This window comes from Macrotis lagotis, chromosome X (assembly GCF_037893015.1).
Source record: "Macrotis lagotis isolate mMagLag1 chromosome X, bilby.v1.9.chrom.fasta, whole genome shotgun sequence".
Classification (NCBI taxonomy): Eukaryota; Metazoa; Chordata; class Mammalia; order Peramelemorphia; family Peramelidae; genus Macrotis; species Macrotis lagotis.
In genome coordinates, this window is record NC_133666.1 from 120,963,234 (window position 1) to 120,989,747 (window position 26,514).

The window sequence follows — 26,514 nt, forward strand, 5'->3', positions numbered from 1 at the left end:
CTACTATATGCCAGACAATGTGCTGTTTCACATACATTATATCATTAATCCTTTCAACAAATCTGTGAGATAGGTACTATTTTTATTTACCCTTAGCAGTTGAGGAAACTGACAAGTGACTTGCCCAAGGTCACACAACTATTAAGTATCTAAGGATAGATTTGAATTCAAGTCTTTCTGATTGAATATTCATTGATCAGGTTAAAAATAAGAATCAGTCTTTTCTTTTTTTCTTAATATATTTTCACTGTTGCATTCTCTTCCAAGATTTATTCCTCCTTTATAGCAGACAACTATTTTTCCTCCTATCATTGTTTCTCCCCCATTCTTATTTCCAAAAAGAAAATCTATTCTTCAAATAGAAAGACTAATTCCACCAACTTAATTTTCCTTCTTCCCTAGACCACTCCCCCTCCTCCTAGAATAATCTGGAATAGTCCTAGAGCTTCTTCAAATCACTTCTTTGACCTTCTAGCTTATTTTTCCAAATGTCCTTATCATTAAACTATCTTTCTATTTGGGGTTCTTTCAACTTTAGTATTGACTTATTTCAAAGGGAGGGTGGAAGGAAATTTTGTAACTTAAAAATATACATGAGCATATGGATAAAAATAAATTAAGTAACTAAAAAATAGAATTGGCTTATTTCTTGAGGTGAAAAAAATTGCCCCACCATCCACCTGAGATGAGTCAAAGACATGTGCCCTCTTGTGTACCTGTCACTGGAAGTATTGAAAAGATTTTAATGAGAAGAGATAGATCCCTTCTCTCCCCACTGTCCCATCTCATTCAAGTCTCTATTCCTATGTATTTTGGCTCTAAGTGTTAAATGATGCAATGTTCCAATTACAGGCAAACTGTGTTTCTAAGTCTATTTAAAAGGAAACTAAACATAGGGATGATTTCTGAAAGTGTTAAAGAGGATTCCTTATAGAATTACTTCCTAAGGACCAGGACTATTTACTATCAAATAAAAATTAATTTTGCCATTTTTTTTTGCCTTTTGCAAGGCTGTTGGGTTAAGTGACTTGCTCAAGGTCACACAGCTAAGTGAGCATTAAGTGAGGGTGGGATTTGAACTCAGGGTCAAACTGATTCCAGAGCTAGTGCTCTATCCACTGAACCACCTAGCTGCCCCCTGATTTTGTCACAGGTCCTCTTTCTCCTCTCCCTCTCTCTTCTTTTTTCCTTATTTATATACCATAAGACTATTTATTAAAGATTGCAGCTGAGACAGGCAGCTGGGGTTAACTTAGGTAGGGTAGATGACTGAGGACTCAGGAAACAAGAAGGAGACATTATAATCTTGTTTGGTTGCTAGAGGTGAACCAACCAATTTAGAGCCTTTTTCCTAAAAAATCTGAATAAATAGATTCAGATGTGTAGGGAGCAATTCTCCTGCTATTCTAACCTTTATATCCCCTCTACAGAGGTAACTAGTTAGACCATTTATCTAGAGTGTGGTCAGCAGTGTACAAAGATGTGGAGCAGCCTAAGAGAACAAGGAATTGGAGCAGCATTTTGAAAATGTACCCTGGCAAAAATGCTGCCAGGGAATTCCACTGCAAAAGGAGGTGGTAAATAACCAAAGAATAAGTAACATGAATGATTATAATGTGAGGTTCATGGTGATTTGACCACTAGCCTATCACCTCTATAGAGGCACAATTCATAGAAAAGTGGCCTGTTTGTAAAAAAAAAAATTGGGAAATATGCTTCAAATCAAATAACAATTTGGGGAACTCAAGAGAAATGACTTACCCCAAAAGTCATATCGGTAAATAGCAGAGTCAGGATGCCAGATCCATGATGTAATTTCCCAAACTGGACATCATAGAAGCTCTATCTCTAAAGTGGTTTGGGTGTGGCAAACAACAGTCTTTTGGATCTCTTCTACCATCAGTCCATTCCCAAGTGTCAGCCAGGCCTAACACATAGGTTGACAGAAAAGTGGTTTACTAAGCAAGAGAGATATTGAGAACACAAACCAAGTATTCTGTAGGGAATAGCATGATTTAGTTGAGCATACCTTCCCTGTCTATGTTGCCTGTGGTGGTCTTCAGATCACAACTGAGGAAAGAGAGGAGCTGTTCTTAACTGATTTTGTGTCTTGTACCCCTTTGGTACAATGAAGCTTATGGATCCCTTCTCAAAATAATGTTGTTGTCTTTTTAATATTTTATTTATTTGTCCAACTATATGCAAAGATAGTTTTCAATAATCATTTTTGCAAGGTTTTGAGTTTCACATTTTTTCTTTCTCCCTCCTCCCCCTGACAAAAAACCCCAATCTATGATAGATTATCCATGTATAACTATGTTAAACATAAATCCATATTAGTCATGTTGTAAAAGAGGAATTAAATAGAATCAGAAAAATACTAGAGAGAGGTTTTACTTTCCTGATCCCTTTGTCAGTGTTTCCTCTTCTTCCTTTTACTTTGTATTCACTTATTGATAGCTATGTTGTATCCCTCCAGTTGAATATATGCTTCCTGCAAACAGGCATTATCTTGGCCTAACCAGTAACATTTATATAGTATACTTCACATATAGTTATATTTTATAGTTTTATATTAACCTACATTTATATTTTAGAAAGTACATTAATTTGATGTTCATATAACTTCCAGAAGCTATTATTGTCTCCATTTTACAGATGAGGGAACAGAGGCAAATAGTGTCTACTAGTAACTGTCTGAAATAGGATTTGAGCCTAGATCTTCCTGAATCTAGGACTGGCATTTTGTTCACTGTTCTTCCTTGTGGCCTATCCCCTATCAAAGGAAATCAACCTAGTAAAGAATTAGAAACAAAGTAGATTCCATTTCTCATCAGTTGAGAAATGGTCAAAAGAAATATGAATTATGAATATAATTGGAGATTATGCTATAAGGAATATAAATATCAATGATTCAGGGAGATATAGAAAGATTTGTATGAACTAATATTGAATAAAATAAACAGATCCAGAAAAAGCAGTATTATGTACAATGATTACAACATAAAAGAACAATAAAACACAAAGCTGAATACTGTATAATTATAAAGATTAAATTTGACTCCAAAGAAGTGATGAGGTAATGTCTATTTTATTGAAAAGATGGGGTATTACATGTGTGAAGTGTGGCATATTCATTTGAGATTTTTAGTCAATCAATAGGTATTGTTTTTGTCTGTTTTTTCTTTGTTACGGATAGATCACAGTGAGAAGAAGGGATATATTGGGAATGCTCATATAAATCAAAAGCATCAATAAATCTTTCAAAATGAATGAATTATACAAGCCTTCTCCCAACTTTTTGTGTCAGTTGACTTTTTGTCCCTCTGCACTGAGAGCTTAGATGCAGAAATTCCAAAGCAGTCTTATCAAGTATACTTTAGGATGAATAAATGCAAATGCAGTCCAACCATATGCAGGGATTTAGGGAATTGACAATCTGAGATTTTGATCAACTTTGGGAAGCCTGTGGTTCATCTGTCTTCTTTCAGGGAAAAAGCCTTTACAAATTCAGCAGGTGGCGTAGTGGATAAAGCACAGGCCCTGGAGTCAGGAGTACCTGGGTTCAATTCCGGTCTCAGACACTTAAAAAAAAATTACCTAGCTGTGTGGCCTTGGGCAAGCCACTTAACCCTGTTTGCCTTGCAAAAACCTTAAAAAACAAAGAAAAAAAAAACCAAATTCAGCATTCTTAAGTTTTCAGAGAACCCTCCCTAGGACCTAATTCAGGGTGCTGTATCTGTGAGCTTTCTAAACCTGCAGATGTTATAAAGAATAAATTTCAGATGAAAAAATAAATTAATCATTCAAGTATTTTTTGTTCACCTACTCTGAGTCAAGCATGCTTGCATGGAGGATACAGCATAACATAACATATTCCCTTCTCTGCTTTTTTTTTTTTTTTTTTTTTTTGCAAAAGCCAACCCTTACTGCCTGAAATGCACTACTTCTTTACTTCTACCCTGTGGAATTCCTTAGTATTCTCAAAGCTGCTTGGATTTGACTTTTTCCTGAGCTTTTCTAATTGTTAGTGTTGTATCTCTCCCTGAATTACCTTTAGTTTATTGAGTTGTGCACATATTGCATGATCTGTGAGAATATAAGTTCCTTGTGAGTAAGATCTTTCACTTTGGTCTCTGAATCTCTAACATCTAGCATAGCATTGAACATAGTAGGCTTGCTGAATTGGATTAAATTCTACATACTCAGAAGGGAAAGTGAGTAGAGTATATATGAGCTGCTGGCAAAGTTATAGCTTGCTTTGGGTAGAAAGCTCATTTTGTGGAGTCATTCATTAGAAAGTAAAGACTAAAGATCATGAAATGCCCAAAGCTTAGATAATACCTCCCCTCCACATAGCTATCTAAATGATTTTCCTGAAGTATAGATCTGATCATCTCCCCTTTCCTCAATAAAACCCAGTGGTCCCCTGTTACCTTCAGGATCAAATATAGAATCTAGCCAATAACCCTCTTCTTAGCCTGGCCACTTCCTACATTTCCAATTTCCTTATGCTTTACTTTATTCCATGAGCTCAGCAATCCAGTCACACTGACATACTTGCCCATCCTCACGTAAATCACCACTTTTTCTGTATGCCTTTGTACTGACTGTCCCCTATGCCTAGAATGCTGTCTCTTGTCAACTTTGACTACCAACTTGTGCAAGACTTTCTTAGCCCCTGTTGCTGCTAGTTTCATCTTCTCTGAAATCACCTCCCATCTATTCGGTATGTATCTTGAATAAAAGTTTTTTGATATATTTGCTCCCCATTGGAATGCAAGTTTTTTTGGAATCAGAGACTACATTTGTTGTTTACTTCTTTTTTAATTTCTTTTTCTCCTCAGTGCTTAGCACAAAGTCTGGGATATATAAATGTTTATTGATTGATTAATTTATTTAATGAAGGTAAATCAAAGAGAGAGTTCATGTCCCAAATATACTTTCTTTTTCCTTCTTGGTTAGTCATTATTTGTTACTGTTCTTCCTTCATTTCAAAGAGGACCAATGACATAATGGGGTAATGTCTTGACTTGTGCATGAATTGGGTTTATGAAGCAGAGTTGTACAAATCTCAAACTCTTCCAGAATTGCTGAAATTTGGTGGCAAGATGAAAGATAGGATGACTGGCAATGGTCACAGAGGCAGTGGATGACCTTAGAATCTTTGATATCTTACCAAGCTCTAAACACTTGATAGTACCTGCTTCAGATGCTTTTATGGCTATTGGAACAATGTGTTCTCAGTGGCCCATTCCACCAGGGGAAATCTTCACATACTTGGGTTAGCTAGCTGTCCTCTTAAGTGAACTGTGAATTTGAGGTCTGGCAGTTACCCTGAGGGCAAGGCTGCAGTTCTAGGTGATGGAATGTGAAGAGCAGTTGACCTGTATTCAAGAAGACCTGAGTTCAAATTCATGCTCAGACAGTAGCTGTATGACCTTAGATAAATCACTGAATACTTACTTATGTTTCAGAATAATCTCACCTATTTCACACAGTAATTCATTAATGCTGTTAACTAATCTAGAGAGTATTCCCTAGGGTCTAGATAGTTTCTCTCTCTCTCTCTCTCTCTCTCTCTCTCTCTCTCTCCCCCCCCTCAATTTCATAAGGTACAAAAATCTTGCAGTTGTATAGTAAAACAGTTTTCTCAAGTAAATTTTCTTGAGCAAAAATCTTGTTTTCAGTACCAGTATTCATGAAAATGTTTTCAGTAGCTCTTTAGTTCATCAACAAGAATTTAAGTCTAGATGAATTTATTAAGCACCTGTCTTGTGCCAGACATTGTACTAAGCACCAAGGATGCAAAGAAATATAATAAGGTTAATAGAATGAATTTTTTAAAATTGGTCTGTACTCTCAAAGATTTCGCATTCTAATAGGGGAGACAATACTCTCAATGCCTATGTAGAGTGATTATAATTTCCTAAGTTTTATTTACATTCAAATATGTACATGATTTAATTATAAGGATAATGAAGATGACTGGAAACAGTATCTGAATTACTTATTAATCTCTTCATTGAGTGATATGTATAAAATCTGTTGAAATATATGTATTCCTCACTCTGAAGACAGATTTTTGCAATAGTCACTGCCTTACAGTTATTTAATTTGAATTTCAACAGTTGTTGGTATATTTTTCATTATTTTTCTTGATTTTCATTTGTCAACAGCTCTTAATGTCAGCCTTGCTTCTTTCTTCCATCCTCTTAATGTCTTCTTCGAAGAGAAGTACTAAGCAGATAGAATGATAGATTTGATGTCAGGAAAACCTGAGATCAAATCTCACTTCAGAAACTTTCCAGCTGGTGACCCTGGGCTACCTTTTTCAAGTTCATTGTAAAAATAAGCAGGTTAAACTCAATGATTTCTACAGTTCCTTTCAGCTCTAAATTTGTGACCCTATTATAACTTAATGGAAAGTGTTTGAGCAGGTCTATAAATAAATTTACTAGGGTACTCAAACTTTAAAAGTCTACATTACATTCTTTCCTAATGTCAAAAATCTTTACTTATTTCTGTTCTGTCAATTAAGATTTTAAACTCAGAAGTTTATTTTTTATATACCCAACATTTTGTTTTCATACATATACATGTATGTGTATGCATGTATTTGTATGTAAACAAAGTTCTGAATATATGAAAGGGATATATAGTATATATACATATATATGTACTCATGTATGTATGCATATGATCACAATTCTCAATTTTTAACCATTCAGAATATAGTCAAATATACAATATTTTATTATTTTTAAAAGTGCTTTAGGACCTAGTAGATTCTTGGGGGCAGTAATCATAAACATCCATGATATGGACAAATATAAGACAATATATAAAATTTCACTTAATGGAACCCACAATTAACAACAAAATTTTCTATAGAGACTTTTCAAAAAAGAGACTGCAGTAATAAAAGTCAGATTTTTAAGAAGCCTGATCACATTGCATGAATGGACAATAGAACTAGTACCTTTACTGTTGGCTCAAGCTTATGCCACAACTACTTATCTTAATTGTCGTTACTGATGGATAAAGCAATGTACTTGGGAGTAAGGAAGACCTGAGTTAGAATCTTGTCTGAGAGACTTAATAACTGAGGGAAGTCATTTATCCTCTCTCTGCCTCAGTTTCCTCATCTGTAAAGCTAGAGTAATCACCACTATCTCACGGAATCAGTGTGAGAATTAAATGATCCATATGTATAAAGTACTCTACAAACCTGAAAGCAGCCTATCAATGCTAGCTACTTCCATTTTGGCATTAGTAGCAGAAAAATAACAAATTCATAAAAACAGAGGAATTAACATGATGATTTATGCAATTCTTTCACATTCCTAGGATATTGGTCCCTTGAATTTGAGCTAGATCTCAAAGACTTGAGATTTGAATGTAATCCATTGATTTATTTGAATTGTTCACAAAATATGGGATGGAAGAGGAGGGAGAGAAGGAAAGCATCTAAGAGGTCATTTAGTTCAGCCTTTTCCTTAATATTTTTGATGCTTTTTATTTTACTTTCATTGTCATTTCCAGAAACAACAACCTCAACCAGCAACGAGTCCTCCCTTGAAAAAAAGAAAAACTATAGCAAACTAAAAGAATTAGTGAAACTATATGAAATATTCTATAAATGTAGCTTAAAAGATGATTCATCTTTTTATTAATCTCTTCTCCAAGATCACAATGGGCTTTTGCATTAACTCAGTGTTCAGCTTACTTTTTCTAGTATTCTCTTTATTTTCCAATCCTTTTATTTTATGAATGAAGACACCGAGGCATGGTGACTTCTTCAAGCCTGTCCAATCAACTAATGTCATGCAATTTCCAGACACAGGACTTCAAAGATGAATGAATTGCAAAAGTATAGATCCAGCCTTAGGTTTGAGATCAGAATAACTGGAAATAATGAAAACAGATTTGGGTGATTTCTTAAAATGGTGCCCTGTGTAATGTAATCTATATTGCAGAACCAGATTGTGTTTAGCATATTTCTGCCTGATTGGAATTGGCTCTAAACATGCCCAAGGTTGAATGGGAATGGAGGACATTATTGCATTTAATTATTTGCTGAGAATAAAAATGGATTCCAGCAGAAGCTGAGAGATGTTGTAACAGCAGCCACACAATTAGAGCTTCTGAGTGACTCATGAAAACATTTGAATTTGCAATCATTGTGATAAGTACATTAAAATAAAATAAGTCAAAATGTTTCATTAGCATAAATAACCTAAGGTGATGGTATTAGATTGGTTAAGAATAAAGGAAACCTGGCAACTCAATCACACATGTGAAATAATAGCCAATTTGTCACCTAGGCAGTGATCATTTGAAACAAGATGTTTGTATGTTTATTGTTAATTAGCTCTAGGTCTGCTTGGTCCTGATATTCAATTTATTCTCCATTTTGGCATGGTGCTTGCTATGACCTTTCATGAGGTCTGTTTTGAAAAGAAAAGAGAGCTGATGTTTTGGTGTCCTGGGAGCCAGTCAACTTTGAGAAGGGGAAGTTGAGATCAATCCAAGTCACTCCCTTGGACCCTGCTGTAGGATGATTGATGTAGATTTGGGAGGACCACGAACTCCATCTCTTCTCATGCTGTCATTTGACAGATAAAATAACAGATACATAAAGGTTAAATGAATTGCCCGAGCTTACACAGATAGGCCATATCTGAGATGGAATTTGAATCCAGGTCTTCCTAATTCCAAGAATGCTTCTGAAACCACTACACCATGAAGTCAAGAAAATGATAATGGTAGTGTTGGTGATAAACCTTGGATAGATAAAAAGTAGATAAAGAATGAATCTTGGAGGCAAGAATACCTACATTCCAGTCCTGTTTCTGAAAGGTACTAGCTGTATGACCTTGGGCAAGATATTTTATTTCTTAATGCTCCAAGCTTTCTGATACTATTATAAACTGTAGAGTGGTTACTAATCTGCATTTGTAGAGTTTTGACATTGTCATTTATTCAGTTATTTCCATTATATCTGACTTCATAACCTCATCTAGATTTTCTTGCTAAACATAATGGAGTGATTTTCCATTTCCTTTTCCAGTTCATTTTACATATGAAGGAATGGGCAAACAAAGTTAAGTGGGCTCAGGGCATACAGCTAATAAATATCTGAAGCTGGATTTGAACTTGGGAAGATGAGTCTTCCTGACTTTAGACCCAACACTCTATTCACTGAGCTACCTAACTGCCCCAGAATTCATTTTATCCATATAATTATGGATCTTGGCCAGTAATAAGAACATTTATATATCACTTTAAGGTTTGAAAGATGCTTTCTGTATATTATTTCATTTAATTGTCACAACAACCTGGGAGATAAGTTTTATTATGTATCCCATTTTCCTCTGTAAATTGAGGGAGGAGGGGGGATTAAATGACTTGCTGAAAGTTTCACAGTCACCAAACATTTGAAACTGAATTTGGACCCTTATCATCTAGACCCTTGGTCCAATGCTCTATCCACTGCATCATATAGCTGTTGTTGTCATAGTTTTTATATAGCCTTATATGGTTTGTAAAACACTTAACATACAATGTCTCCTTTGAGCTTCACAAAAACTAGTGCAGTAGATACAAATACAATAACCCTCAACAAGAAACTAAGGATTAGCAAGGGTAATTTATCCATGGTCACACAGTTAGAATGACCACAAGCCTTGAACCCAGGTCTTCCCTGATTAGTAAATCAAGAATTCTAGCTTCTATTACTTTGGGTATTTCATGTAACTTCTCTGAATTTGTGTTCCCAGCCACAAAATAAGGATTTTTTTTAAAAAAGGCTTATATTACCTACTTTATAGGATTGATGGAAGGATCAGATGGGGGAGAATATGGGATTTGCGCTCTTTTGTACATTACACATGTAGAACACTTTTAAAATCTGATTGATAGGAACATTCCCAAAATAGAAGTCTGCCTTCAGGAGTCATAAAAGTAACTGATCCTCCCTGATTGTATATCACTAACTTTTCCAGGACAATTCAGAGACCTAATGCCTCTTAAATGTCTCATTTCAGGAGATACCATATTTTCTTTTTTACTTAAATTTGAAGCATCTCATTGCCTGTGGTAGCTCAAAAACCCCTGGACTGGAATTCACTTCCAGGCCATATTGGAGTTAATCATCCCTATAATTCCAGGGTTGCCTTGAGTTGGTTGTATGTGTTAACCAAGTGCTAAATTAGAATTGATAGCAATTCAGGCTACTGATAAGACAAATTAACTAGCAGAATTTCCTATTCTCAGATAGTCAGATTAGTGTTCACAGATTTCCTAGCCAAAAAAAAAGAAAAAAAAGGAAAGAAAAAAACAGTGGTAATTGCAGTGTTGTTCTGTGCCTGGGTAAGCTCTATGAAGGGCATCCAGGAACCAATGAAGAATGGGAGCTTTAAATAGGTATTTTAAAACAAAGTGTTCTCTACTGGGCATTGAGCGTATGACCACCAGTTAATGGGGAATGAAAGGAGACCCAGAAACCTAAATATTCTGCCAAATGAGACTGATGAGAAAGGACACGGATGTCTGTGTATGCAAATTCTTTTGGGCTATTCCCTGGACTCATTAACTCCTTGAAAATGTGCTTATGAGGAAGATTTCCATTCATGTTAGCTAAGAAGGACAGTGGAGGAAAAAACAAGCAAATTTTCTTTCTCTTCAAGGAAGAGAAAATCTAGCTGTATTTATGTATATATTCTTCAGGCTATTTTTTTCAACCCTTTTGATTTTGCAATAGAGCAAGGATAATAAGTTGTCCACTCTTTCCTCTTTCAGTAGGTGGGGATAGGAAAACAAATTTTTCAGATAAACAACTCAGTTAACTTATTTACTTTACTGTAACTTATAGTTACAGATAAATAAACTCAGTTTACCCTGCCATGAAAGGGTGGCAGGGTAAAATTGAGATATATTTTGGTATCATAGATTTATAGTTTTGGAGTCGTAAGGGACCTCAGAAGACAAATAATCCAACTTCATTTTATAGGTGAGGAATCTGAGACTTAGAAAGGTTAAATGACTTGTAAGCACTTTTCAAGTAGGGATTTATCATATTTGTCTCCCCAACATCTAGGACAGTGCTTGTCATATTGAAGAGGCTCAATAAATGCTTTTGGATACTAGAGGTCATACAAATAGTAAATGTCAGAAGTATTGTTTGAACCCTGGTTCTCTGAATGCAGGGTCAGTGCTCTTTCTACAGAGGACGACTGGAGTGGTAAGGAGTAAATAAAAGAACAGATAGATTGTGTGTAGGGTTCAGTATTGGGGATTAGTCCTTTTAAAGATCTATAAGGAAAGAGACCAGACTTGTGATTTCATTGGTATAGAAAAAGCCCAGGAGAAGAAATTCCTTAACAGCCCACCTTTGTCTGAGGCTTAGTCTTAGTGAGTTGCCAAAAGCACTGAAAATTTAAATGATTGCACATGGTCATCCCATCCATATGTGTTAGCAATGGAACTGGAACCCAGGGCTTATGGACTCCAAGATAGTTCTCTATCCATCCATTATACCATGCTATCATACTATCATAGTTATTTTCATAGCTTTACTTCAAGAATGGGCAGTTATGGATTCCGAGATCCTTGACTGACTGTTTTCAGTGCCTTAATCCTTACTCTAGAAACAGTAATAATCCTCAATATTGGCAGTGTACACGATGCCCAGGTACATCAATCCCTTTTATCTCATCAAGCCTGGCATTGCAATACACAGTAGACTGATCTGTCCTTGATCCTTGGATTTTTCTGGCCATTTCATATTATTTTCTGGTGATAGGAAAAGAAGGAAGGGATACACTTGGTATCCTGTCAAAAGTTTGTTTTGTTTGTGAGGATGAGGAGCAAGTAAAGACCTATGATTATATCTATATAGAGATTAGCAACTTGTTTTAAAGATATATGTTGGATAAAGCAAGTCTTAATCCTTCTTTCACAAAAGATGTGTGCTAAAGAGATTAAATAGTAACTTGCCCATGCTAACATAGCTAGCAGGAATTAAATTCTGATCTTTCTGAAACTCAGACTGATCCATTATCCATTATACTGCCCTCTTATGCACACATACACACACACACAGATACATACACACACACACACACACACACACACACACAAACACTTCTCAGAAAATAAAACTAGAAATCTTCTCTGGTAATCATTGCTATATTCAAATGAGTTTCTATAGCAACAAGGGCAAAATTATATAGATAATTAGTATTTTTCATGTAATCAAAATTTTCCCTCAGTATTGTCATTTCATCCTACAGATATCTGGTCAGATTATGACCCCAGCAATAGGTTCTATGAGGTAACAATACATTCAAGAGGAAATAGGGATATTATTACTGAACTGTGCATTCAGTCTAATCAGACTGAAAATGGGGCTCATTTCCTGTTTTGCTTGAAATCACTCAATTCTGAACCCTCCAGCCTCCTATTACCTTTCCTCATGCATACATGCTGCAGTTTATTTCTAAAAATCACAGATTTGGAGCTGGAAAGAATTAGAAAGGATATTGAATTTTTTAATAGTTTCTTTTTTTATAGATGAGTAATCTGAGGCACAGACAAATCATGCAGTTTGTCCAGGGTTGTACAATGTCTAGATAGGATTTGAACACAATTCCATTATACTATCAAGTAACTCAAACAACTTCCTACATTTGCAATTGCAACCTCAGGAGGCCAGTAAGGTTAAATCTAGGATACTCCTTAGCCTTTCACAAAATCAAATGGCTTAATAACTGGGAGAATTGTATGTGTTTCTTTCCATTCACATTAGGTCAGGGTTCTTTCTTAGTCTTAGTGAGTTGCTTACAAGCACTGAAAATTTAAGTGATTTGTTTGCCTAGGATTATTTCACCAATATGTGTTAGAGATGGGACTTGAACTCAAGGTTTATGGACTCTGAGGCAGCTCTCTCTGTGTTATAATATACTACTTGTTATAGCTCTTTGTGACAAGTTTTTACATAGCCTTGCTTCAAGTATGGTTAAGTATGGATCCCTGGATCCTTGACCCTGACCTCTTTAGTCATTGCTCTAAAAGCAATACTAGTCCTCAGCATTGGCAATGTAAATGCCCAGGTACAGAAGCCCCTTTAAATCCAACAAAACAGAATTTCTCCTAGTCATGACCCATCTCTTCCAAAAGGAAAAAAAGAAAGAAATGTGTATAATTTTCATGTCTTCAGGGTCCAAATTGGTCTTTATAATTATATATTGCTAAGTTTTTATGTTTGCTATTCTTTCATTTTACATTTTTGTAGTCACTATGCTTATATTTCTGGTTCTTCTTACTTCACTATCTTCCTTGGCTTTTCTGCATTTTTCATGTATATTGTTTAATATAGTGTAGTAATATGCCATTAAATTCAAGTACCATAATTTGTTTAGCTATTCCCCAATCAGTGGATAACAACTTTGTTTCTGGTTCTTTCTACTAAAAAAAATCTGCTATAAATATATCAGACTGCTATAAATATATCAGTGCACTCATGCATGGACACACACATACATACATATATACACACATATACAAACATATGTATATAAATTGGTGGGGTCAGGAAAGTGAGATCACATTCGGCCTCATACTTAATAGTTTTATAATTCTGGTCATGTCAGTTAATGCTGTTTGCCCATAATTTTTCATCTATAAAATGATCTGGAGAAGAAAATGGCAAAATAAGTATCTTGCTAAGAAAACCCCAAATGGGGTCACAGAGAATTGGATATGACTGAATAATTGAATAACAACAATATTTGGATCAATTCATAGCTCCACCATTACATCAATGTATTGGTGTGCTAATACCACCCCTCTAAAATTGATTGCTCCCATTTTTTATTCTCTTTCCAATTTGATCAGTGTGAAGTGAAACAGTTGTTTTGATTTGAGTTTTTCTTATTAGTGGTAATTTGGCATATTCTCCTATATAGTTGTAACAGTTTACAACTCTTTTGAGAACTATTTATTCATAAGCTTTGATCTGTTATCCATTGGGAAATGCTTTTGGTCTTATACATTTGCATTAGTTCCCTAGATATTTAGTTTCCTATAAAATAAGACCTTTATCCAAGAAATTTGATGAAAAGATTATTTCCCAAATGCCTTCTTTTCATATTTTGATAGTGTTGATTTTGCCAATGTGAAAGCTTTTCAATTTCATATAATTGATGTTCTCTATTTCATCTTTTGTGATTGCATCTTTCCCTTGTCAATGATCCAACTCCCTCAATTTTCAGATGAAGAAACTGAAGTCTAGAAATTCTAAGCTATTTTCTCTAAGGCAAGATTCCCCTGGGACTTGTCCAAGATAGTATAGATAGCTAAACTAAAGACCTTTTTAATTCAAATCCAACATTTTTTTTTCATACCAAGTTGCCCTACCAATGGTAAAACCTATTTTTCAATAGATTGTTTATGTGTGTTTGTACCATAAAGGTAATGATATATTTAATATATATATATATATAGTATGTATAATATGCAATTTTTGAATCATATTTCTGCTGACCAGAACAACAGGATTTATGATGGAACTTGTGCTTTGAATGATATATTGTCTCCCCTCTGTTCACATTGATCTAATTGGGATAAGCATGAATCTCAAAGGCACCTTGGAGGTTGTCTGGTCCAATGATTTTCAGAGTATAGACCATGAAACCCTACTTGTACCTCAAGACTTTCACATTCCCTATCCCTTGCCCCCAGATTTGTTTTGCTGGTAGCTCTTCCAGGCTTGGCATTGGAAAGGTCCCAATTGTAACTAACCATCAGAAGGACAAAGTTGCCTCTTCTGCCATGAGTCCCAAGAAAGCAAAGAGAAGAATGGAGGAAGGAATGAAGAAGTAGAAGAATCACTCCTGGCTATACTATAGAAATTCTTTGCCTTTTACCCTGCCCCCTTCCTTGCCCCCCTCTTCTTTTCAGCTTCCTTTTATATGTTAACTTTCCCCATTAGAATGGAAGTTGCTTGCTGGCTGGGCTATCTTTCTTCTTCCTAATATTTAACACATAATAATAGATGCTTATTGACTTGTATCCCTAGGTCTGGAGTAACTGATTCTTCTGAATGCTTTTGTATTACCAGTCTAAATGTTCTGGGTACCAAGATCCCCTCTTATAAGGAATGCTGCATTGTGGGAATGAATGAATGAATGAATGAAGTTTGGGAACTACAGCACTTTGATTTTATATTTGAAGGATCTAAAGTTTAGAGTGTCTGAGTAATCCTGCCAAGGGCACAAATCTAGTGAATAGCAAAACCTGAATTAAAACTGTATTTTCCATATACACAGTCCTACACTGTTTTTACCATCACATATATTCTGTCCTGTTAATCATGTACTTCTATTAAAACTTCTATTTTACTTCCCATTTTCTATAGGATGGATATTTTTCTCACCGGCCCAAGGAGAAAATGAGGACAGATAGCAACAATGAAAACTCAGTGCCAAAAGACTTTGAAAATATTGATAACAGTAACTTTGCCCCAAGGACTCAGAGGCAGAAGCACCAGCCAGACCTGGGAAAGAAGTCACTGAGTAAGCAGAAGGAACATTTGAAGAAGAAACTAGAGCAGGAGGAAAAAGTAAAGGAGAATTCGCTCCTGGGAAAAGGCTCTAATGAAGCCCTGCAGTATAGTAATCAAGCTGCCCAGAACAGCAGTGCCACCAAGGCAAGTCCTAAATCCTCCAAGCAACCGCATATCAGGAAGAATGGGGCCAGTTCCCCTGAACTCAAATATGACCAACTACCAAGGTGTGACATCTCTGGCAAGGAGGCCATCTCCGCTCTGTCAAGGTCTAAGTCTAAGCAATGTCGCCAGGAGATTGCTGAGATATACTGCCAACACAAGGTGGGGAAACTAATGCCAGAGAAAGTGACCCGCTTCTGTCCCCTTGAAGGTAAGTCTTTGGGCAAGAAATGGCTTGGACAAAGGAAGAAGTTTTCTCTGAATCATACTGTTTTCCTCTTTCATTCCCAACCTCATTCTCTGGGCAATTGATGTCCATAATGCTCTCTTTATTGCTTTAGGTTCAAATTGTTTATGCAATAAGTTAACATTTAAAATTTGACTTTGAATTGTAAGAATACTATAAACATGGTTAGGCTCCAACTTCAGGTTGACTCATTCATTCATTCATTCATTCATCACACAAAAATTTTCCTGAGTGCCAACTTCTTTATTAGACACTCAGTGAAATCAGGAAAATACAAAAAATAGTCAGAATAACATAATGTTCCTATTACCATAATATTTAATACCAGGATTTTTAATATTTAATTTAATACTCTTATGATATTTAATACTGTAAACTCTTGAGCACAGACCCAAACCTCATCATATTTTAATCTTATGTTGCCTGTAGCAATGCCTTTGGACACAGTATTTGTAAGGATTATTAGGAATTTTCTATTTTGGGGACCTAAAAAATAATGAGACACATGAAAAGTCTTACTGTGAGGTCTTATTCCTCTCACCAGTATTAATGGATAGTTTTTATGACTAGAATGATGCCAACTGACCAAGCCATCACCAGTGACATAAGATGAATGAAATGTTAGAATTGTCTATCAATCAATTAACAATCCTTTATTGAGCCTCTTCTATTTGCCAGTCATTCTACTAGGTCCTGGAAATACAAAAAAGAATATGAAAAATCTTTGCTCTCAGAGACAGAGTAGACAACATAAGCATAAGTGCATTACATGCAAAATATATAAAAGATAATTTAGTGGTGGTGTAGGAGGTACAAGAAATGAGTAGAAAGTGGTAGTTGACATAAAATTTGAAGAAAATTAGATATTCTCAGTTATAGAGATGAGGAGGATGCCTAATATAAAGGTCCAAAGACTGGAAATGGAATGTTATATATAAGGAACATTAAAAAAGACCAATTTAGCTGAATTGTAGAGTTTGTTAAGGGGGAAAAATGTATAATTTGACTGGAAAAGTTTAAGGCCATGTTGTAAAGAACTTTAAATGCCAAACAGAAGAGTTTACATATGATCCTAGAGGTAATAAGGAACCATGAAGTGTATTGATGAGAGTGCCATGGTCATATATCTTTTCTTAAGGAAAATAATTTTGTCTACTATGTACAGGATAGTTTTGAGATGATAGCAGTATATGGACAATGGACAGGAATGATGGAGAAGTTTTAGGCAGGTGGACCAAGTAGGAAACTGTTTCAGTAGTTCATGGGAGAAGTGATAAGGACCTCAACTAGAGGGATAACCAAGTGTGAGTAGAGAAAAATAGTCTGATGCTACTATGGAGGTCAAAATCATGAAATTTGTAAATGGAATGGCTATTAGAGAGATGAGAAAGAAGAAAGATTCAAGGATGACATGATTTTGCAGTAGGCCTGCTCTGTTGATCACCCTTTATTATGTGGGGACAAAATAATTGTTTCTACTTTCCCTTGAGTTATTTGGTCAGAATAAGTGGTATTTAGAGATTCCTCTAGGCTACTTGCCTAAATTTATGCTATGAAATGTTGTTGATCTCCCCCAATGGAGGGATAAACTAACAGTAAATTTTCCCTAGTCTAGGCTGACGGGGCATTTGCAACATGGATATAGAATCCCTGAAAATACCAGTGAACTCCCTGGAAAGATTCTAGGCAACTTAACAAGAGGTAGAGCTGACAACATATAAGTGAAGATGGAGATGAATTATGCAATGAATGTGGACAGACTAATTTCAGGGAATAAGTCAACTGGAAAACTGGGTTTCTTTTTTTTGTTGTTGTTTTCCTCTAAGCTGTATTTCTGATCTGACTAAGTATTTTTCTTGTCTTTTCCTAAACATACTAAGATTAAGGTACAGTGAGACTCAAATATTTATTTCTTGGTTCCTAATTTAGAAGTGATATGCTTCAAATGACTTTACTCCTGGAGAAAAAAAGCATCAATTTTAATGTGGACTTTCTGAATCATTAACATTTGAAGTTACTTATCTGAATTAGACTCACTGTGTTAGTAAGGCAAAGTCTATAATCTTTAGTATTAAATAGGATAGCTCCTTTTGTCTAGAGACCACTGATTACACCCCCTTGACTCAGCTGATCCTTTTGTTATTGACCATAAATAGAAAAGGCAAGGTAGCCATGTTATTTGAGGGCTGGATATGAAATCAGGAGTCATGAAGATGCCTCTTCATAAGTTCAAATCTCAGACACTTACTGGCTGTGTGACTCTGAAGAAGTCACTTAACCCTGTTTGTCTCAGTTCCTCATTTGTTAAAAAAAAAATGAGCTGGAAAAGAAAATGGAAACCACTCCATTATCTTTGCTAAGAAAACTCCAAATGGAGCCAGGACAAGAGCAACAAAAGACCACATCAAGGATGAGGAAGTATATGGATGGTTCAAAATTAATCTATCCTCACTACCAAGAAAACTAACTCAAAATTTACACACCACTAATGGTAATCCAGTAGCATGATATTCAGGTGTGAAAGAGAGCATGTTCAGTTATCAATAGGAAAGCATTTACTTTTCTTGCAGATTTATGTTTGGTGGGCAAGGTCTGGTGATCAGTTTTGCTCACTATTGCATGGGAGGTCACGACAAAAGCCCTATATGCTGCCCCTTCTTGGAACCAAAGGACTCTACTTTCTTGCTTGACTTTTTCTTCTACATAGAAAGACCAGCTGTATGTTTATTTGCTTTGTTTTGCTGTAACATACATTTCTACTTAAAACCAAAGGGAATTTGAGTTTTAAGTCAGCTGCTTATAGAGACTTGGTTCGCATTTAAGGTCCATCAGTATGATTCAGTTCGAAGGGATAGCTGTGCTACCTAATTGTTATTGGGAACTAGTTCTTTCTATTTCTCCTGTGAATATAAAGGGTATCTTTCAGGATGGAAAAAGGTATCCTTTTCCACTTATCTCATGCAGCTATAGATACCACCTTATTCCAAAGTAGATATTTACTGTACACATTTCTACAGTCATGTGTATAGGTGCAGACCCATGAGTGAAAGTTGAAGGGATCTAGTTTATTGGGTATTCTCTGGCAAGGTGGTTTGCCTGGGATTCATCTCAAGACCTTTGCTCTGTTAGTGAACACAGCAAAATTCTCCAGAGAGCTATAAACTGTTTAATAAGATTGGCAATCGAGAGTCCTTGCATATGCAGACCCAACAACTCTTTAATTTGCTGCTCCACAGACTCCTCCTGTTGCAATAAATTTACTGTGAATAGACTAATTGCAAAATAACCCTAATTGGGTAGTTATCAATGAACAACTTCCCGTGGAACAAAACGGCTTACAATTAATAGCATTTAAGCTATAAACTATTCTTCTGCAGAAAGCTAAGATGTAATTACACCACATACGGAGATTGTGTTCACTTCTAGAAACCATGACACCAAAATTTACCTCGGTGTAACAAGGAACTGCAGTTTTAGCTTAGAAATTCTTTCATTTTTCACTAAATGAGGAGTTGGGAGGGAAATATATATATATATATATATATATATATATATATATATATATATGCAGATATATACACATATCTACATATAGAGGTCTCTTGTTGCCATTGTGTTCAATTCAACAAAACCTCAACTTCAACTGACATTATGCTAGAAGTTGAATATAATTAAGGCAACAATGTCCCTCATGAGTTAGAGTGGAAAGGATTGAAGCTTCAATCAAAAGGATTTTAAATGCTGACATTTTTAAATGGCTACTGAGGAGAATACATAAAACATATTCCCCGCAGCCAAAGATAGAGGCTGAAAATTCTGAGATCGTTTATTTTCTGCTGAGACCCCAGTTATTTTTGTCAAGTGTAAATTATTTGCAATTGCAAATTGCTTGCCTCAAACTGCACCTCATCAGTAGAGAAAGCAGTTAGGTTGAGGGGAGGAGGGTGAGGGAAGGGGAGGAATTCAGCCACACACAGTATCCTAGGGAAACCCATCCGGAGGAAGCAGTTTGCAGAAAGGGAGCAGGGGAATTTACAGATTAACCCATCCCTGCTGGGATATATTGTGTATACTGGAGATGAGTTGTTCCTGATGCTCAGAGTGATATAATACCTTTCTATTATAGCTAGAAATTGGTTCCTAATCCCAGTCTGCATGAGGAACCCTTAATCCTAAAGAGTTGCCAAGCAAGAGCCATCAATAGTTGACCTCTCCCTGTAAATTCTAGATCCTTTAACTACTGCTAATCTTTTTACCTCTTTTCACCTCACATCTCATTGCTAATAGTTCTTCATCTTGGATATTATCAACAGCAGCAGCAACTTTTAATGAGTTGGCACCCCTACTTTTTCTCTCCTTCACCTTCTAGATTAAAACTCCCTCCACTTCCCCTTTTAAGAACTGAGCTCAAATCCTGATTCTATTGGGTAATAATTATAGAGGGTCATAGCTAGCAAAATAGAATCTTAAAATGTTAGAGTTGGGAAAGATCCCCATATTCATCTAGCCCAGGAGTTCTTAATCTCTTTTATGTCTTAGTCTCTTTCAATAGTCTTGTGAAGCCTGCAGGTCTTTTTCTCAGGACAAGGCTTTTAAATTAATGAAATAAAATAAATAGAATTACAAATTAAATTGATTATATTGAAAAATTGTTATTAAAATATTTAAATATGGGGTGGCTAAGTGGCATCAGCCTTGGAGTCAGGAGTACCTGGGTTCAAATCCAGTCTCAGACACTTAATAATTACCTAGCTATGTGGCCTTGGGCAAGCCACTTAACCCCATTTGCCTTGCAAAAACCTAAAAAAAAAAGAAAATTTAAATAAAATATAAACAAATTCACTTATTCCAATTTTAAGAATCCCTGATATAGTCCTATCCCTTTACCCTTAACAGATGAGAAAGTTGAGAAAGGGTAGGTAACATTTTTTAATTTACTTTTTTCTCAATTACATGTAAACAAAAAACATTATTTTTATTTTTGTTTTCACATTACTACAATAGTCATGTTGTAAAAGTAAACATAAATCCCTCCCCACAAAGAAAGAGAAACCTCAAGAAAAATAAAGTGAGAGAAAAAAAGTATGCTTCAATCTATATTCAGATAGTAACAGCTCTGTCTTTGGGATGAATAGCATATTTTTATCATAAGTCCATCAGAGAAATTGCTTCAATATTTTTTCCCATAGCTGCCAATCCAGCTGTATTTCCCTCCATCCTATTCCTTTCCACTCCCATTTATTCTATTCCCTAAAAGGAGTATCTGACTATCCTCACCCAAAATCTTCCCTCTCTTCTATCCCCTATACCCCCCTTTCCTCCCCCATCCCCTTTCCTCTTCTATTTTCCTCTAGGGTAAATAGATTTCCATACCCAATTGAGTGTGTATGTTATTTCCTCTCTGAGACACTTCTGATGAGAGTGAAGGCAGCTCACTCATTTCCCCTCACCTTCCCCCTCTTCTCCTTTGCTAAAACTTTTTCTTACCTTTTTTATGTGAAATAACTCAACCTATTTTACCACTCCTTTTTTTCTTCTTCCCAGTATATTCCATTCTTACCCATTGACTTCATCTTCATAATATATTATACTTTATATTCAGCTCCCTCCTGTGCCTTTTCTATATATGCTTCTTCTAACTGCCCTAATATATGAGAAGGTTCATATGAGTTAGCAGTGTTAGTAAGGTAGCTTTTCTAAGGAAATTAGTAGAGCCCTGACTTGATCCTGATTCCAAATCCAGTGATGTTTCCACACTTAGGCATACATTCTGTGATTCTGGACAGTTTTCTTCACTAGACAGATTTTCATTACCTTATCTATATTTTCTCATGCTAAGTTGAGCAGGTTCCAGAACTAAAGAAATGAGAGTCTAATCAAGTTCAGGTAATCAAGTAATCAAGTAAATTCAGATTATCAAGTAAATTAATAAACTTGAGAGTGCCTTGAGGACAGCAACTGGGATGGAAACGGTTCTAGAGAAGGACTGATTGAAGGAACTTGGGGCATTTAAATTGGAGAAGAGAAGACAGGATGTGTTTGGCATCTTTCAGTATTTAAAAGACTCTTTTCACCTGGAAAACAAATTAAACTGAATCTGTAAGTCCTTTGAGGAAAGCACAAAAAACAATGGGTGGAAATTGAAAAGAGGAAAATTTCTAAGAAAACCTTCTCAACATTTAGAGTGGCACAAAAGAGGAATGGGCTGCCTCCAGAAGTGGTTGGTCCCCTTTCAATTTGAATTTTTTCAGGTAAAGGTCAGGTCACAATGTAGGTATATTAGAGAGGGAATTTTTTCTTAACTTATGAATTGTATTCAATCTTCACTGAAGTACTTTTCAACATTGAAATACTATATTTGTACAAAAATGATAGGATTGCACTAGATAATTTCAAAGGTTTTTTTCCCTAGGTTAAATAGTGTAAGATTTTATATTATTTTATGATTCTGTGCCCCTACCATTAGTTCCTAGAACTGTCATTAGCTCTGGGAACAAATCACACTTCTCATTATCCCTTCCCTTCCGGGGGGACCTTAAAAGAGTATATAATTCATAAAATCCTTATAACTAAAGGATTTTTGTTTAAGAGAAGACAAGTAGTCCCGATTATTGTGCACATACTATATCCCCACACGATCACCTAAGAGTCTTTTTTTTTTAACATGAGATGATAGGGTCATGTTTTTCTTCAAAGTTGCTTCCTGAGTTACTTTCTAGTCACTGGTTACTGTAGTAGATATCTAGTCTATCTGCTTCAGCTGAATTGTAGGGACAGTTCTCCTAGCTTCTAATTGTCCAAGCTGGGCAAGAAAATATACCATCTGTGGACAATCCCTGGAGGCAAACAGATGTTTCATTTGTTTCCAGTGGGGTGAAGTCAGAATAAGGCAAATGTTCAGAAACTTGGCCAAGTGGCCCCATTAACCATTCCTCCCTGGTTCAAATAAAATCATTTTAGCCCACTCAGATAAAACATCTTACTATTCTTCAGAATAAACTAATTGACATGTCACCAAAAAGAGAAAACTTTTTAAAATCCACTTAGTTGCCTTGTCTCTCTTTTCCTTTTCCTTTTAATGGACTCTGATTTAAACAAAACAAGCTTAATAAAAACGTAAGTGAAGTCTGACCCTTGGGTTAAAAAAAAATCAATCACAAATACAAGATGAGAAGGACATGGCTTGAAAGTCATTCCTATAGTTAAAAAAAATAGGAGTTTTGGTGAACTGTAAGCTCATGTTGATTACCAGTGTGCTGTGACCACCAATAGATCTAGTACAATCTTTCTTGTTGTTCAGTCATTTTTCAATTGTGTTCAATCCCTTATGGCTCCATTTGGGGTTTTCTTGGCAAGGATACTGGAGGGTTTTTGCCATTTCCTTCCCTCATTCATTTTACAGATAAGGAAACTGAAGCTAACAGAGGTTAAGCAATTTGTCCAGTATTGTATAGCTAGTAAGCATGTTAGACTAGATTTGAACTCAGGTCCTCCTGATTCTAGGGCCCAGACTCCACCTAGCTTAGGTTCCTTTAATAGTCCTAAGTTTTCAGTCCCATCGCTTGACTGAAATTGCTCTGAAGTTACCAATGCTCTAATAATTGCAAAAAATCAACGACATTGCCTTAGTCCTCTTTCTTTATGACTTCTTTGAGACTTTTAATCTTTTCTTCCCTTTGAAATATCTCTCTTTCCTTGGCTTCTGAGATACTGATATATCTTCATCATCATCCCATATATTCTCAATCTCCTCTGTTAGACAACACTTTCTTGACTTGTAAGATTATTTTTATTATCCAGGGTTCCATATCGGACCCACTAGAATTCTCTCCGAACTTTCCTTCTGGGATCTTAGTGATGTGCTATGTATTTAATTATCATTTCTATGCCAATGACCCCTAACCTCACCCCCCAAAAAAATCTTTGTATCTAGTTTTAATTTATTATATAAACTCTAATTTTACATTGACAACCATCTTTTCAACTTAGATATCCTAAGTAGTATTTTAAACTTATGTTGAAAGTGGAACACATCACATTATTTCCATTTTTTTATTCTTTAATATGAATTTTAAAAGCATCTGAGAGACAGCATGAAGTAGTAGATGGAAAGCTGATCTTGGAGCCTTAGAGATCCAGGTTTGAGTCCCATGACTGATACAATTTGACTGTGTGACCCTGGACCAGTCATTTAACTTCTCATCACTCTCTAAAACAATAAATTGAAGAGCAGATGCTGCTCTGAATTGGTGATATCATAAATCTGCACACCAAATCACTAATGTCTAACAAAGTATCTTGTATATGGTAGGCACTCAAAAAATGTTTGTGGAATTTAATTGAAAGAGGAGTGGGGGCTACCTAAATGAGATAAAGAACTCCCTGTCCCTGGAGATCCTCAGACGGATACTTTATGGCCATTTTTGCAAATGTTGGCTAGATATAGTATTTGGGTTCAGGATTGGCTTCAACCATCAAGATCCCTTCTAAATCTGATATGTTCCAGTTCTAATGTATGTAAAAAATTGTAGCTTTTAATGTCACTCTTCATTCTGTTTGGAATGACTGAGTGTAAATAAACTTGGAAAGTTTGAAGGAATCAAATGAGCAAATAGTTGCTGAAAAACAAAACAAGCAAACAACAGCAACAACAAAAGAGTAAAGGTACATTTCCCAGTATCTGAAGTCATAGAAAACAGTTTTCTGTAGCTGGAGTTGAAATGAGAATTCTCTAAGAAGGAATAAGTGTTATCTTTACTAGAGTTAACTGATGGAATCAGTGTTTGCATCCTTCATTTGGGACATGATTTTCTAAATATCAAGAATGAGAATTGGAACTTGGGCTTCAATATGAGGGCAGCTGTCTGTGGACATGACAAGCTTCATTTATTCAATAGCCAGGGGAGAAGGCCAGAGACTTTGGGTGAATGACTTTTTGGAAAGGAGAAAGCTTGCTGCCCATCTGCAGAGAGAGACTAGTAGGATATTTGCCTCACTCCAGATGGTACAGCCAGCTGGGTAAGTCCCTCCCTGTGCAGTCAGCACAAGTAAGAGTAACTATTCACTAGTAGAGTGGTCTGCTCCTAGAAGATGTTGGCATCATGGCTTAAAGGAAAGATCACAGAAATGGAAATCAAGATGTGGGTTCTAATCATGCCTGTGCTACTAAGGAGTTTCCTCAACCTCTGACAATTCACTATGTGCTATATCTTAGTATTCCTTGTGCTCAAATGAGCACAATTGAACAAAAAGAGATCATAGTTTTTTAACCTCAGTTTTCAGATGAGGAAAACTGAGTCCTAGAAAGGTTCATAGGATCATAGATTTAGAATTGGAAGAAACTTTAGTTGCTTGATAAATACCTGTTGATTGATTAATGGGATTATAGATGTTGAGCTGGTAAAGACCAAAACAGCCCATGAATTCAAATCCCCTCATTTTTTTTAGACAAGGAGACTGAATTCCATAGAGATGATGACTTGCTCAGTCATGCAGTCAATAAATGTGTAAGGCTCTTCAAACTCAGAATTTTTCAACTCCAAGTCCAATGCTCTGTTCTATCCTTTGGTGTTGGGTTCCTGTTAAACTAGCAGCTCAGGAAGTGTTAGGTTCCTGCCGGTTAGCTTATCCTTAGCCAGGTGAATGTTGAAGGGGCCAGAGACAAGGGAGACAAGGATGATAAGCTCACCTTAAAGGTCTACTAGTTCTCCAAGTTCTCCCTTTATTAAACCAAATACAAGTGCTTAAATATTCTCCCCTGGTCCCTGGTCCCCTCCCACTCCCACTCTTCAATCAACCAGGAAAACAATGCTCCAGTGCTTGAGGATACCAGGTGATGAAAGTTTACAGTACTCACACACAGCAGTCTCTTACACTTTGGCTCAAAGAGGAAAGTAATAAGTGTGAAAACTAGAATTTGAATGCACTAGTTCCATTTCCAAGCTCACACTCTTTACACAATACTACACTGGTTCCATTTGCACAGGTATTAAATACAAAGTTCAAATTAGTATTGTTGAGAGAATCTGCTAAGATAACATTGGTAGAAAAACTTACCATCAATTGCCCTGATATGGTATGCAAGAATTTATGGAATGCCAGATTTGATTCCCAGTCTGGGAAATATACCCTGGGCTCTTCTGAAGGAGTTATGGCCCTTTAGTCTTAAAATAAGGTTGCAAACCCTTTCTTGACTGAACATTTGATCTCTGAAATCACCCTTTGGAAGGATATTTCTTTTAGGCTATATGAAGTTTGCTCAAGGAAAATCTCCAGTGGTGCAAACTTTCCTAGTTAATACCCTTGGGTTTCCAAAGAAGTGGGTAGGCTATCAATCAGTCAAGCACCTACTATGTGCCAAAAGAATGAAATGATTCCACTCACAAGGAGCTCTCAACCAAAGGAACCTCAGGTTGCACATCATACAAAGGCAGGCTCTTTTCCTCTTGACCTTCAATATGCAAAGAAAACAAAGAAAACTTACAATACTTTTCATCATGTTAAATATAGAGTTGAGGGAAATATAATAAATGTACCA

The 26,514-nt window shown here is 35.9% G+C and overlaps 1 protein-coding gene across 2 annotated transcripts in view; it reads left to right on the forward strand.

Annotated features, from left to right (window-relative positions):
* XYLT1 (xylosyltransferase 1) overlaps positions 1–26,514 on the forward strand; it is a 427,805-nt gene that overhangs the window by 218,319 nt on the left and 182,972 nt on the right. For both annotated transcript variants that reach the window (XM_074200787.1, XM_074200788.1), the window contains one exon: positions 15,422–15,941. In XM_074200787.1, coding sequence (XP_074056888.1) covers positions 15,422–15,941 — 520 coding nt within the window. The remainder of the gene's footprint in view (positions 1–15,421; positions 15,942–26,514) is intronic.